The sequence below is a fragment of the Sinohyriopsis cumingii genome, chromosome 2, assembly GCF_028554795.1.
Source record: "Sinohyriopsis cumingii isolate HCF-2022 chromosome 2, ASM2855479v2, whole genome shotgun sequence".
Taxonomy (NCBI): domain Eukaryota; kingdom Metazoa; phylum Mollusca; class Bivalvia; order Unionida; family Unionidae; genus Sinohyriopsis; species Sinohyriopsis cumingii.
In genome coordinates this window covers 58,042,028-58,055,342 of record NC_142962.1, presented here as the reverse complement: position 1 = coordinate 58,055,342, position 13,315 = coordinate 58,042,028, and the positions used below count along the sequence as shown (strand labels likewise).

The 13,315-nt window shown below is 33.2% G+C and overlaps 1 protein-coding gene across 2 annotated transcripts in view; it reads left to right on the top strand.

Moving 5' to 3' along the window:
- The window catches only part of LOC149804941 (kynurenine 3-monooxygenase-like), a 106,016-nt gene that overhangs the window by 50,770 nt on the left and 41,931 nt on the right, over positions 1 to 13,315 (top strand). For both annotated transcript variants that reach the window (XM_089946039.1, XM_089946033.1), the window contains exons 8-9: positions 3,671 to 3,728; positions 4,518 to 4,607. In XM_089946039.1, coding sequence (XP_089802165.1) covers positions 3,671 to 3,728; positions 4,518 to 4,607 — 148 coding nt within the window. The remainder of the gene's footprint in view (positions 1 to 3,670; positions 3,729 to 4,517; positions 4,608 to 13,315) is intronic.

The following is a 13,315-nucleotide window of genomic DNA, read 5'->3' as shown; positions in this document are numbered from 1 at the left end:
GTGAAACAACATCAAAAAGCGTTGTTTTCATATTTTTATTCTTCAGTCACTTGATCAATTTATAGATAGTTTGAATTAGTTACAGTAAAATGCAAATTCACAAAGGAAGGTTCCTTGGGGTGAAAAGGTAAAAGGTCATTGTCATAGTGGCTGAAAAGAAGAAACGTGGTTTTGACACAGTAACTTTTCTGATGCATCACAGACCTGGACTAAGGTTTGTGAATGGATTGCATTTGGGGTAAGTAAGAATTTTATTGATTTGGAGGCAAAAGGCCAAAAATCAGTGTCCTGTGACTGAAAAATGATCTCTGCAAAATGCCATAGTTCAACATTACAGAGCCAGACTAAATATGTATGGCTTGCACTTTGAGTAGGGAAGAAACAGAAGAATGAAAAATGGTGTCTATGCAAAACAAAATTCAGTCCTCCACTGTGTGCTGTCACCAACGTTTGTCAATGAGCTACACATTGGGTAAGAAAAAGCCTATTGATTTTGAGGGTCAAAGATCAAGGTCATTAAAACAAAAATCTTTCTTGCATATTAACTTTAGTTCTAGACCTCATACCTTGACCCAAGTTTATGTAGGGCTTTAAAGTAATGTAAGAAACAGGCCTTATTGATTTGGGGAACAAAAGGTGAAAGGTCAAGGTCATTGTGACAGAAAGAAAAAGCTGGTTTGCAATGTTTCAGAATAGTTCCTTGACCAAGCTCAGTATATAGCTTACACTTAGGGTAAGAAAGAAACCAGTGTATTTTAGGATCTAAAAGATCAAAGGCCAAGATCATCAATCCTATCAAGAAATGATAAGATAGTTTTCTGCAGAGTAAGTTTGGTTCCAAATTATTTATTTGACCAAACGTCACTGAGACCCATTGGTTACAAATGTTCAGAGTCAACCATGACCTACTTATGACTGCATAGAAGACTTAAACAAGGGGAAGGTTTATAATGTACCTTTTACAGTACTCTGGAAATAAGGACAAAAATATTAGCTGAGCTAGAATACAATACATATGGTACACCAAGATATATACCAATGGCTCAACAATGACAGAACTGCTGCAGCAGTAGTAATCCATGAAACCAACACAGAATTCAGAGCTAGATTACCTGACACCTGTTCCATTCACACAGCTGAATTCTGGGCTATTATTGAAGTTCCAAAATGGATCCAACTAACAAACATTAAACAAGCAGTTATCATTAGCGACTCCCTTAGCATCATCACTTCGATTAAATCAAACCACTCTATCACAAGAAGCGACTTCCTGAAGGAAACCAACCACTGAAATAAACAACTGCATAATAGAGTTCTTGTGGGTGCCCTCCCATATCACACTAGCAGTTAACGATAAAGCAGACCAAGTAGCTAAACAATATCTCCATGAATCTGACTCCATAGCATTATACTACAATGTCCAAGAATTGTATAGCATCATCAGAATTAAAATTGACAGTAAGTGGCAACAACAATGGGATAACAGCAAAAAGGAATGCAAGCTATACTCCATACTAAATAAGGTCACAAGACATACCAACCCACCACAACTTGTTAGAAGTCAGGATCAGAAACTTATCAATAGGATACTAAGAGGCAAAACTAAATTAACCAGCAGCTTTGGGAAATATTTGACAATCAACATAAACTCAAATGGCAAATGCCCACACTGTCCACTCCAAGAAGATTTAGACCATGATTTTAACAGCTGCCATAAGTATGGAACCCAAAGAACTAGGTTTAGGACTAAACAACATAAAATAGGGTCCCCACCGACCTATCCAGATTTCCTCAAAGAACAAACCTTAAATAAGGGCATTACTTACCAAAATATTATTAACTTCCTAACCAACATTGGATAAAAAGCGGGGATTTGAACAAAAGTGTATGACACGCTAAACAATAAATAAATATCATTCAATTAATTACAACTAGGGGACAGGCTAACAAACTAAATGTAAGGAACAAGACCAGATGTCTTTGACATGTCTTAGCAACCTGAGTATTTGGCAAAGATATCTGTCTTATCAAACTAGATTTAGCCTGAAAATAACATCACATAAATAACTCTATCCACAAGCTAGGATAATAATCAAAACAAAACAAGTCCAAACCTACCATAACTAGTAGACAGGCTGACAAACTTAAAATTAGGGAATAAATAAGAACAGATGTCTTGGACAAATCTTAGTGACCTGAGTATTCAGCAAAGATATCTGTCTTATCAAAATAAATTTAGCCTGAAAATAAAATAACATCACATAAAATAAAGGCAAAGATATTTGTCTTATCAAAATAAATTTAGCCTGAAAATAAAATATCACATAAATAAAACAAAATTGGAACAACATGCTAATAGCTTCATCCAGAAAACTAAATCAAACATAAAGATAGATTAGCAAGTAATTTACCCCACCCTAAACCCACACATATAGAAACAAATAAAATGCAATAAATTTTTTTAATAAATTATTTTTCTAGGGCATAACAATCCTACAACATGAAATTAAGGACACTAACATCTTTTCCTACCGCAAGGTGACTGCAGATTATCTGTAGTATAACAAACGCAACTGCACTAAGGCACAGCCTCTCCTCGAGGCACTAAAAACAATTAGAACACCTAGATAAGACTAAAAAACTAGAATATAAAAGGTGGTCTAAAAAGCCCAATACCATCAGGCCCCGCTGCACAGTGCGGCAACCAAATACCTAGCGAAACTAGTTAGGACCCTAAACTTAAGAATACATGAGGTGGTCCAAACCCCAAGGACCATCAGGCCCTGTTGCACAATGCGGCAACCAAATACCTAGTGAAACTATTTAGGACCCTAAACTTAAGAATATATGAGGTGGTCCAAACCCCAAGGACCATCAGGCCCAGCTGCACAAAGCAGTGCACCACTAAGCCTAGGAAAGTTTAAATGACCATACACAAATGGGTGAACCCAAACCAAGAACCACCCCACCCAAATCAGACTCGATAGATAAAGTTTAAATAACCCTACAGACTATCACTAAGCAGTCACTGGTGCTGTACTATCTTTAATAAAAATGGCACAGAATATATCTCCAAAAATCCATCAAGACGACAATTTTATTAACCTTTTGGCAAGGGAGTCAAAACATTTATACCCTGGATAAACCAAGGTGCCTTCCTAGTGAGCAGGCTCATCCCTGATCGAACCTCCCTCCTCACCACAGCTGGAACATTAATTTAAAAAACGTGCATAGCACATATTAAATACATGAAGGGAGAGGCACTTTTTCCAATCTTCATGAACAATTAATTAACCCTCCACATGGTAATAAAAACCTAGGTGTCCTGATGTGATGTCATAGTGGTGATCTATCACTACTGGTGTCACATACTGCTTGGTGCTTTAACTTGAGTGTGTGCTCAATCAATCATATAGCCTTATATTCAGGTCGCTAGGGTCTATGAAGCCAGTCATATTGACACAAGACCTGACGGCTCAGTTAAATAGTGCCTTTTATGCACAGTAATGCCTGGGGGATGAGGCTCTAATTCCTTGCCCCTGGGATCAATTAAATAGACCACTTATGGACATTAACCAGACGTACATGCCCACATGGGCAAAAACGTCTGTAATTTAAATGATGATGATGATACTCTAGACTTCATGTGATTTCTTAATTCTAATTGTAGAGAGGAATTGAAGCAGATGTATTTCAAGAGCAAAGCTTTTCCACTGATTTCCATAAAGGTAAGGAGAAAAAAAAGAAAAGCATTTATTTAGCCATAGACATCTGTATTCATATTGTTTTATTTAATACTTCATTGGAATGATTTGATTCAAATATACTGCCTCCAACCCTAAACCTGAATCATTTTGCAAAATACAGCAGCATTAATATTTTGTAAAAGTTCTTATGCTGACATGGCTGTGTACAGTTTTCTATTCTAACATGGGCTGTGTAAACCTCTCTGTGCAGACATGAGCTGTGTAAAATTTTCATTGTTGATATGAGCTGTCATTTTCAATTTTGACATGAGCTGTTTACAATTTTCTATGCCGACATGAACTGTGTAAAATTTTCTTTGCTGACATGAGCTGCATAACCCTTTCTATGCTGACATGAGCTGTGTAAAATTTTCTATGCTGACATGAGCTGTGTAAAATTTTCTGTGCTGACATGAGCTGTGTAAACCTTTCAGTGCTGACATGAGCTGTGTAAAATTTTTATTTTGATATGAGCTGTCATTTTCAATTTTGACTTGAGCTGTGTAAAATTGTCAGTGCTGACATGTGCTGTTTATAGGATTGAAAATTACCAGATCTTTAAAGAAAGACTTCCAAAGACCTAATATATTCACTAGATCATTAATGGATGCCAGCCATCTGTACATTCATCTTTGATGTCTTGTTGTGGAGATTTACCAGGGCCAAATATAAATTAGATTTATATTCAACATTAAATTGTAATTATTTTAAATACATAAATTTTCAGTTGGACTTTTATTACTACTAATAAGACCATGTTTTTTATTGCAGTGTTCACCATACCACATTGGGGACAAAGCACTGATTATGGGAGATGCAGCCCATGCCACAGTGCCCTTTTATGGGCAGGGGATGAATTGTGTCAGTAGAAATTCTTCACCTTTCAGAGTCAACCCTTTCAATTTTGAATTTGAATATTTTGCCATTTGTTCCCATATTTCCCTTTGAAATTTCTAATTGTGAGAATCTTTATACTTTATGTGCAGTTGAAGTCTTTATCTTGCATGTGACCTGTATACTATATATAAATTAAATTATTTTTATTATGGTCTGGGATAGAACATTTTCTTTGTTAAAACATAAGTTTAATTTCCCTGGCCATATTTCTAATTACTGTGCATTCCATAAGTTTTTTTATAACAATCCTTTGTTACAAAGTTTAATTTGTTATAGTGTTTGATATGTCGTCCACCTGAGAAAATTAGCTAAATTATAACATTTTCACCATCCGATGCACCAAAGCCAGATAAACAAAGGCATTCATTTAAATAACAAAGGTGTTGGGTAATAAAAGCATGATAAATCATTCTTAATCAGGAAATAACAAAAGGCCTAGCAAAGGTTGAAGGCAACCTCATTCATAATTGGAACATTAGAATCATGGGTTTCTGGTTCAATGCAAATTAAAGCATGGAAAGAAATGTTTTTGTTTGGTACTTTTTTGATGAAATAATTAAAAAATATCAGTTCTATACTTGTATATTGGCTAATTTAATACATTTCAAAGTAAATCTCCTTCATGTTCATTTTAAGTTATGATTTTTGTGAAAATGTCTGAAAGTTCACCAGTCATAAAATGAAAATAATTGTCTCTTTAGACAAAAACTAGACAAAACAACTAAAAACAGTACCATGAAGTAAAGCTACAATTAATACATGGAATCAAAGCTACCATTAATACTGGAATAAAATCTGCAAATAATAAATGGAATTAAAGCTACCATTAATACATGGAATAAAATCTGCAAATAATAAATGGAATAAAATCTACAATACATGGAATTAAAGTACCATTAATACATGGAATAAAATCTACAATACATGGAATTAAAGCTTCAATTAAATCATGGAATAAAATCTACAATACATGAAATTAAAGCTACAGTTAATACAATAAAATAAAAGCTACAATTACTACATGGAATTAAAGCTACAATTAATTCAATAAAATAAAAGCTACAGTTAGTACAATAAAATAAAAGCTACAATTAATACATGGAATTAAAGCTACAATTAATACATGGAATTAAAGCTACAGTGCATGGAATTAAAGCTACAGTTAATAAAATAAAAGCTACAGTTAATACAATAAAATAAAAGCTACAATTAATACATGGAATTGAAGCTACAGTTAATACATTTAATTGAAACTACAATTAATACGTGGAATTAAAGCTACAATTAATACAATAAAATAAAAGCTACAATTAATACATGGAATTAAAGCTACAATTAATACATTTAATTAAAGCTACAATTAATACATAGAATTAAAGCTACAATTATTACAATAAAATAAAAGCTACAATTAATACATGGAATTTAAGGTACAGTTAATACAATAAAATAAAAGCTACAATTAACACATGGAATTAAAGCTACAATTATTACATGGAATTAAAGCTACAATTAGTACAATAAAATAAAAGCTACACTTAATACATGGAATTAAAGCTACACTTAATACATGGAATTAAAGCTACTGTTAATACATGGAATTAAAGCTACCGTTAATAACATGGAATTAAAGCTACCATTAATACAATAAAATTAAAGCTACCATTAATACATGGAATTAATGCAATCGTTAATACAATAAAATAAAAGCTACCGTTAATACATGGAATTAGCTACTGTTAATACAATAAAATGAAAGCTACCATTAATACAATAAAATAAAAGTTACCGTTAATACATGGAATTAAAGCTACCATTAATACATGGAATTAATGCAACCGTTAATACAATAAAATAAAAGCTACCATTAATACAATAAAATAAAAGCTACCGTTAATACAATAAAATAAAAGCTACCATTAATACATGGAATTAAAGCAACTGTTAATACTTGGAATTAAAGCAACCATTAATACAATAAAATAAAAACTACCATTAATACATGGAATTAAAGCTACCGTTAATACAATAAAATAAAAGCTACCATTAATACAATAAAATAAAAGTCACCGTTAATACATGGAATTAAAGCTACCGTTAATACAATAAAAAATGGAATGAAAGCAACCATTAATCCATGGAATTAAAGCAACCATTAAGACAATAAAGTAAAAGCTACCATTAATACATGGAATTAAAGCAACTGTTAATGCAATAAAATAAAAGCTACCGTTAATACATGGAATTAAAGCTACCATTAATACATGGAATTAAAGCTACCATTAATATATGGAATTAAAGCAACTGTTAATACAATAAAATAAAAGCTACCATTAATACAATAAAATAAAAGCTACCATTAATACAATAAAATAAAAGCTACCATTGATACATGGAATTAAAGTTACCATTAATACATGGAATTAAAGCTACCGTTAATACATGGAATTAAAGCTGCCATTAATAACATGGAATTAAAGCTACCGTTAATAACATGGAATTAAAGCTACTGTTAATAACATGGAATTAAAGCTACCGTTAATACATGGAATTAAAGCTACTGTTAATAACATGGAATTAAAGCTACTGTTAATACATGGAATTAAAGCTACTGTTAATAACATGGAATTAAAGCTACTGTTAGTAACATGGAATTAAAGCTACTGTTAATAACATGGAATTAAAGCTACCGTTAATAACATGGAATTAAAGCTACTGTTAATACAATAAAATAAAAGCTACCATTAATACATGGAATTAATGCAACCGTTAATACATGGAATTAAAGCAACCGTTAATACAATAAAATAAAAGCTACCGTTAATACATGGAATTAAAGCTACTGTTAATAACATGGAATTAAAGCTACCGTTAATAACATGGAATTAAAGCAACTGTTAATACAATAAAATAAAAGCTACTTTTAATACATGGAATTAAAGCTACTGTTAATACAGTAAAATAAAAGCTACCATTAATACATGGAATTAAAGCTACCGTTAATACATGGAATTAAAGCAACCATTAATAAAATAAAAGCTACCATTAATACAATAAAATAAAAGCTATCGTTAATACAATAAAATGAAAGCTACCGTTAATACATGGAATTAAAGTTACCATTAATACATGGAATTAAAGCAACCATTAATACATGGAATTAAAGCAACCGTTAATACAATAAAATAAAAGCTACCGTTAATACTTGGAATTAAGGCTACCGTTAATACATGGAATTAAAGCTACCGTTAATACATAGAATTAAAGCTACTGTTAATACAATAAAATAAAAGCTACCATTAATACAATAAAATAAAAGCTACCGTTGATACATGGAATTAAAGTTACCATTAATACATGGAATTAAAGCTACCGTTAATACATGGAATTAAAGCTGCCATTAATAACACTGGTCAACAGTGAAATCATTACTGACTTGAAAAGGCCCTAATCTGTAGTATTTTGGTGTGCCGAACACGAATATAACCGTGAAAAATTTGTATTGGCTCTCGTTTTGAAGATATTCATATACCTCATTTTCTATGTTTCACTGTGTAAATTTCTCCAGTAGGACTGCAGCAACATCCGGAATAATGATGTAACATTGCATAATACCATCATGCTCACATCATCCACAGTTGATTGCATCATTTTCTGATGCAATGCAATACTAATGCCATGCGGCTGCTGAAGTAAGTTGACGTCAGCAGTGTACTATACATGTGTAGGCCTATTATACTAATGCCAGGCGGCTGTTGAAGCTGACGTAAGCAGTGTACTATATAAAGCCCAATCAGATAGGTTCAGCATTTAAAATATTTTAGACGTTGTGCGAGACAGTTCAAGCTACTGTTACATAAAACTTATTATTTTATCCATTTACGTACAATAAAGAACAGTAATGCCTCGAAAGTGTGTTAATACCGCGGACAATTTTTGCTATATTTGTGGGGAAGTGACATTTGCCAACCAGAAGAAAAGTATCAATTCTCAAGTGAAGAAGGCATATCATCTTTACTTCGGATGCAAGGTTGGTGACCAAGACAAGCCTTGGGCTCCGCATATATGCTGTGCTACATGTACAACACAGCTTTCACAGTGGTTGAATTGCAAAAGGTCATCAATGCCGTTTGCAGTCCCAATGGTGTGGAGAGAGCCAAGCAACCACCTAAATGACTGTTACTTCTGCTTGGTTTCTCCTCTTTCCGGCGGAATAACGAAGCGAAAGAAGTCGAGAATAGTCTACCCAAACATTCCGTCTGCATTGAGACCAGTTCCACATGGTGAGGGACTTCCTATTCCAGAACCTCCAGCAGAATATTCTCTTGATTCATCTGACGAAGACAAAGGTGAGTCGACCTGTTCTTCTCCTGGTCCATCAGCATGCAGTGATCCAGATTTTCACTGTGGTGCATCATCAACCCCACACAGAATAACACAGGAAGAACTAAATGACCTGATTCGTGATTTGGACTTATCAAAGAACAAGGCAGAATTGCTAGGATCAAGACTCCAACAATGGAATCTTCTAGAAGAAGATGTCACAATTACTGCATATCGAAAGCGCCACCAGCAATTGGAGCCTTTCTTCAGAAAGGAAAGTAATCTGATATTCTGTTCCGATATTGAGGGCCTCATGAATGCTTTAAAAATCACTCATGACCCACAAGAATGGAGACTATTTGTGGACTCTTCGAAACTGAGTCTCAAGGCTGTGCTTTTGCACAATGGAAACATTCTTCCATCTATTCCAGTAGCGTATGCTGTCCACATGAAAGAGACATACGATAACTTAAGGCAGCTACTGAATTCCATTGAGTATAACAAGTACAGCTGGCACCTCTGTGGTGATTTGAAGGTAGTTGCCCTTTTAATGGGACTGCAGCAAGGATATACAAAATACATGTGTTTCTTATGCGAGTGGGATAGCCGAGCAAGGGAAATGCACTACATGAGGAAGGAATGGACTCACAGGCAGAATGTAGCTATTGGAGAGAAGAATATCCAACACCCAGCTCTGGTTGAGGCTCAGAAAATCTTGCTACCACCCCTTCACATCAAACTAGGTTTGATGAAGAACTTCGTGAAAGCCATTGACCAGACTTTGCCAGCATTCCGATACCTGCATGAAAAATTCCCTCGACTCAGCGAAGCAAAGATTAAAGAGGGAGTTTTTGTGGGTCCTCAGATTCGAGAGCTTTTCAAAGATGACCGGTTCAACAACTTGCTGGAAGGTGACGCGAAACAAGCATGGAATGCTTTTCGCCTAGTTTCTACAAACTTCCTCAGAAATGTTAGGGCAGAAAACTATAAGGAACTAGTAGAAGACAAGTTGATGAAGTATAAGAAACTTGGCTGCAATATGTCTCTAAAGATTCACCTCCTTCATTCCCATTTGGATTTCTTTCCTAGCAACTGTGGTATTGTTAGTGATGAACACGGCGAACGTTTTCATCAAGATATCGCAACAATGGAACAAAGATACCAGGGAAAATGGTCCACTACAATGCTGGCTGACTACTGCTGGACACTCCTCAGAGATGCTCCCGAACAGCTGTACAAGAGACAGGCGAAGAAATCTAAGATGTAGTCAATGACTTGATTTTTTATAGGTAGGCTATTACAGTTGACCTTTTACTATTGGAATGCATTTCGTTATGTAAACATTAATTTCTTGCAGATTACAAAAAAACTAGAGCCAATTTTGCAATTTGACTGTCATATTCGTGTTCAGCACATAAAAATTGATAAGAATTGACTAATTTTATTTCAGTAACATGACTTTTGTAAAAATTTGTTGTCCAGTGTAACATGGAATTAAAGCTACCATTAATAACATGGAATTAAAGCTACTGTTAATAACTTGGAATTAAAGCTACCGTTAATAACATGGAATTACAGCTACCGTTAATACAATAAAATAAAAGCTACCATTAATACATGGAATTAATGCAACCATTAATACATGGAATTAAAGCAACCGTTAATACAATAAAATGAAAGCTACCATTAATACATGGAATTAAAACTACTGTTAATAATATGGAATTAAAGCTACTGTTAATAATATGGAATTAAAGCTACCGTTATTAACATGGAATTAAAGCAACTCTTAATACAATTAAAAAAAAGCTACTTTTAATACATGGAATTAAAGCTACTGTTAATACAGTAAAATAAAAGCTACCGTTAATACATGGAATTAAAGCAATCGTTAATACAATAAAATAAAAGCTACCATTAATACAATAAAATAAAATCTATCGTTAATACAATAAAACAAAAGCTACCGTTAATACATGGAATTAAAGTTACCATTAATACATGGAATTAAAGCAACCATTAATACATGGAATTAAAGCAACCGTTAATACAATAAAATAAAAGCTACCGTTAATACATGGAATTAAAGCTACCATTAATACGTGGAATTAAAGCTACCATTAATACATGGAATTAAAGCAACTGTTAATACAATAAAATAAAAGCTACCATTAATACAATAAAATAAAAGCTACCATTAATACAATAAAATAAAAGCTATTGTTAATAGATGGAATTAAAGTTACCATTAATACATGGAATTAAAGCTACCGTTAATACATGGAATTAAAGCTGCCATTAATAACATGGAATTAAAGCTACCGTTAATAACATGGAATTAAAGCTACCATTAATACATGGAATTAATGCAACCATTAATACATGGAATTAAAGCAACCGTTAATACAATAAAATAAAAGCTACTGTTAATACATGGAATTAAAGCTACTGTTAATAACATGGAATTAAAGCTACCGTGAATAACATGGAATTAAAGCAACTGTTAATACAATAAAATAAAAGCTACTTTTAATACATGGAATTAAAGCTACTGTTAATACAGTAAAATAAAAGCTACCGTTAATACATGGAATTAAAGCTACCGTTAATACATGGAATTAAAGCAACCGTTAATACAATAAAATAAAAGCTACCATTAATACAATAAAATAAAAGCTATCGTTAATACAATAAAATAAAAGCTACCGTTAATACATGGAATTAAAGTTACCATTAATACATGGAATTAAAGCAACCATTAATACATGGAATTAAAGCAACCGTTAATACAATAAAATAAAAGCTACCGTTAATACATGGAATTAAAGCTACTGTTAATAACATGGAATTAAAGCTACCATTAATAACATGGAATTAAAGCAACTGTTAATACAATAAAATAAAAGCTACTGTTAATACATGGAATTAAAGCTACTGTTAATACAATAAAATAAAAGCTACCGTTAATACATGGAACTAAAGGTACCATTAATACAATAAAACAAAAGCTACCGTTAATACATGGAATTAAAGCTACACTTAATACATGGAATTAAAGCTACCGTTAATACATGGAATCAAAGCTACCGTTAATAACATGGAATCAAAGCTACCGTTAATGACATGGAATCAAAGCTACCATTAATGACATGGAATTAAAGCTACCGTTAATGAAATGGAATTAAAGCTACTGTTAATGACATGGAATTAAAGCTACCGCTAATGACATGGAATTAAAGCTGCCGTTAATGACATGGACTTAAAGCTGCTGTTAATGACATGGACTTAAAGCTGCCGTTAATGACATGGACTTAAAGTTGTCGTTAATGACATGGACTTAAAGCTGCCATTAATGACATGGACTTAAAGCTGCCGTTAATGACATGGAATTAAAGCTGCCATTAATGACATGGAATTAAAGCTGCTGTTAATGACATGGAATTAAAGCTGCCGTTAATGACCTGGAATTAAAGCTGCAGTTAATGACATGGAATTAAAGCTACTGTTAATAAGTACATGGAATTAAAGCTACCGTTCATTAGTACATGGAATTAAAGCTACCGGTCGTCAGTACATGGAATTAAAGCTACCGGTCATCAGTACATGGAATTAAAGCTAACGGTCGTCGGTACTTGGAATTAAAGCTACCAGTCGTCAGTACATGGAATTAAAGCTACCGGTCGTTAGTACATGGAATTAAAGCTACCATTCGTTAGTACATGGAATTAAAGCTACCGTTAGTTAGTACATGGAATTAAAGCTACCAGTCGTCAGTACATGGAATTAAAGCTACCGGTCGTCAGTACATGGAATTAAAGCTACCGGTCGTTAGTACATGGAATTAAAGCTAGCGTTAGTTAGTACATGGAATTAAAGCTACTGTTAGTAAGTACATGGAATTAAAGCTACTGTTAGTTAGTACATGGAATTAAAGCTGCCGTTTGTTAGTACATGGAATTAAAGCTACCGTTCGCTAGTACATGAAATTAAAGCTACCGTTCATTAGTACATGGAATTAAAGCTACAGTTAATACGTGTAATTAAAGCTACAAATAATGCATGGAATTAAAGCTACAATTAATGCTTGGAATGCAAGCTACCATACATGGAATAAAAGCAACAATTAATACATGGAATTAAAGCTACATTTAATATATGGAATTAAAGCTACAATTAATACATGGAATTAAAGCTACAGTTAATACATGGAATTAAAGCTACCGTTAATACATGGAATCAAAGCTACCGTTAATAACATGGAATCAAAGCTACCGTTAATGACATGGAATCAAAGCTACCATTAATGACATGGAATCAAAGCTACCATTAATGACATGGAATTAAAGCTA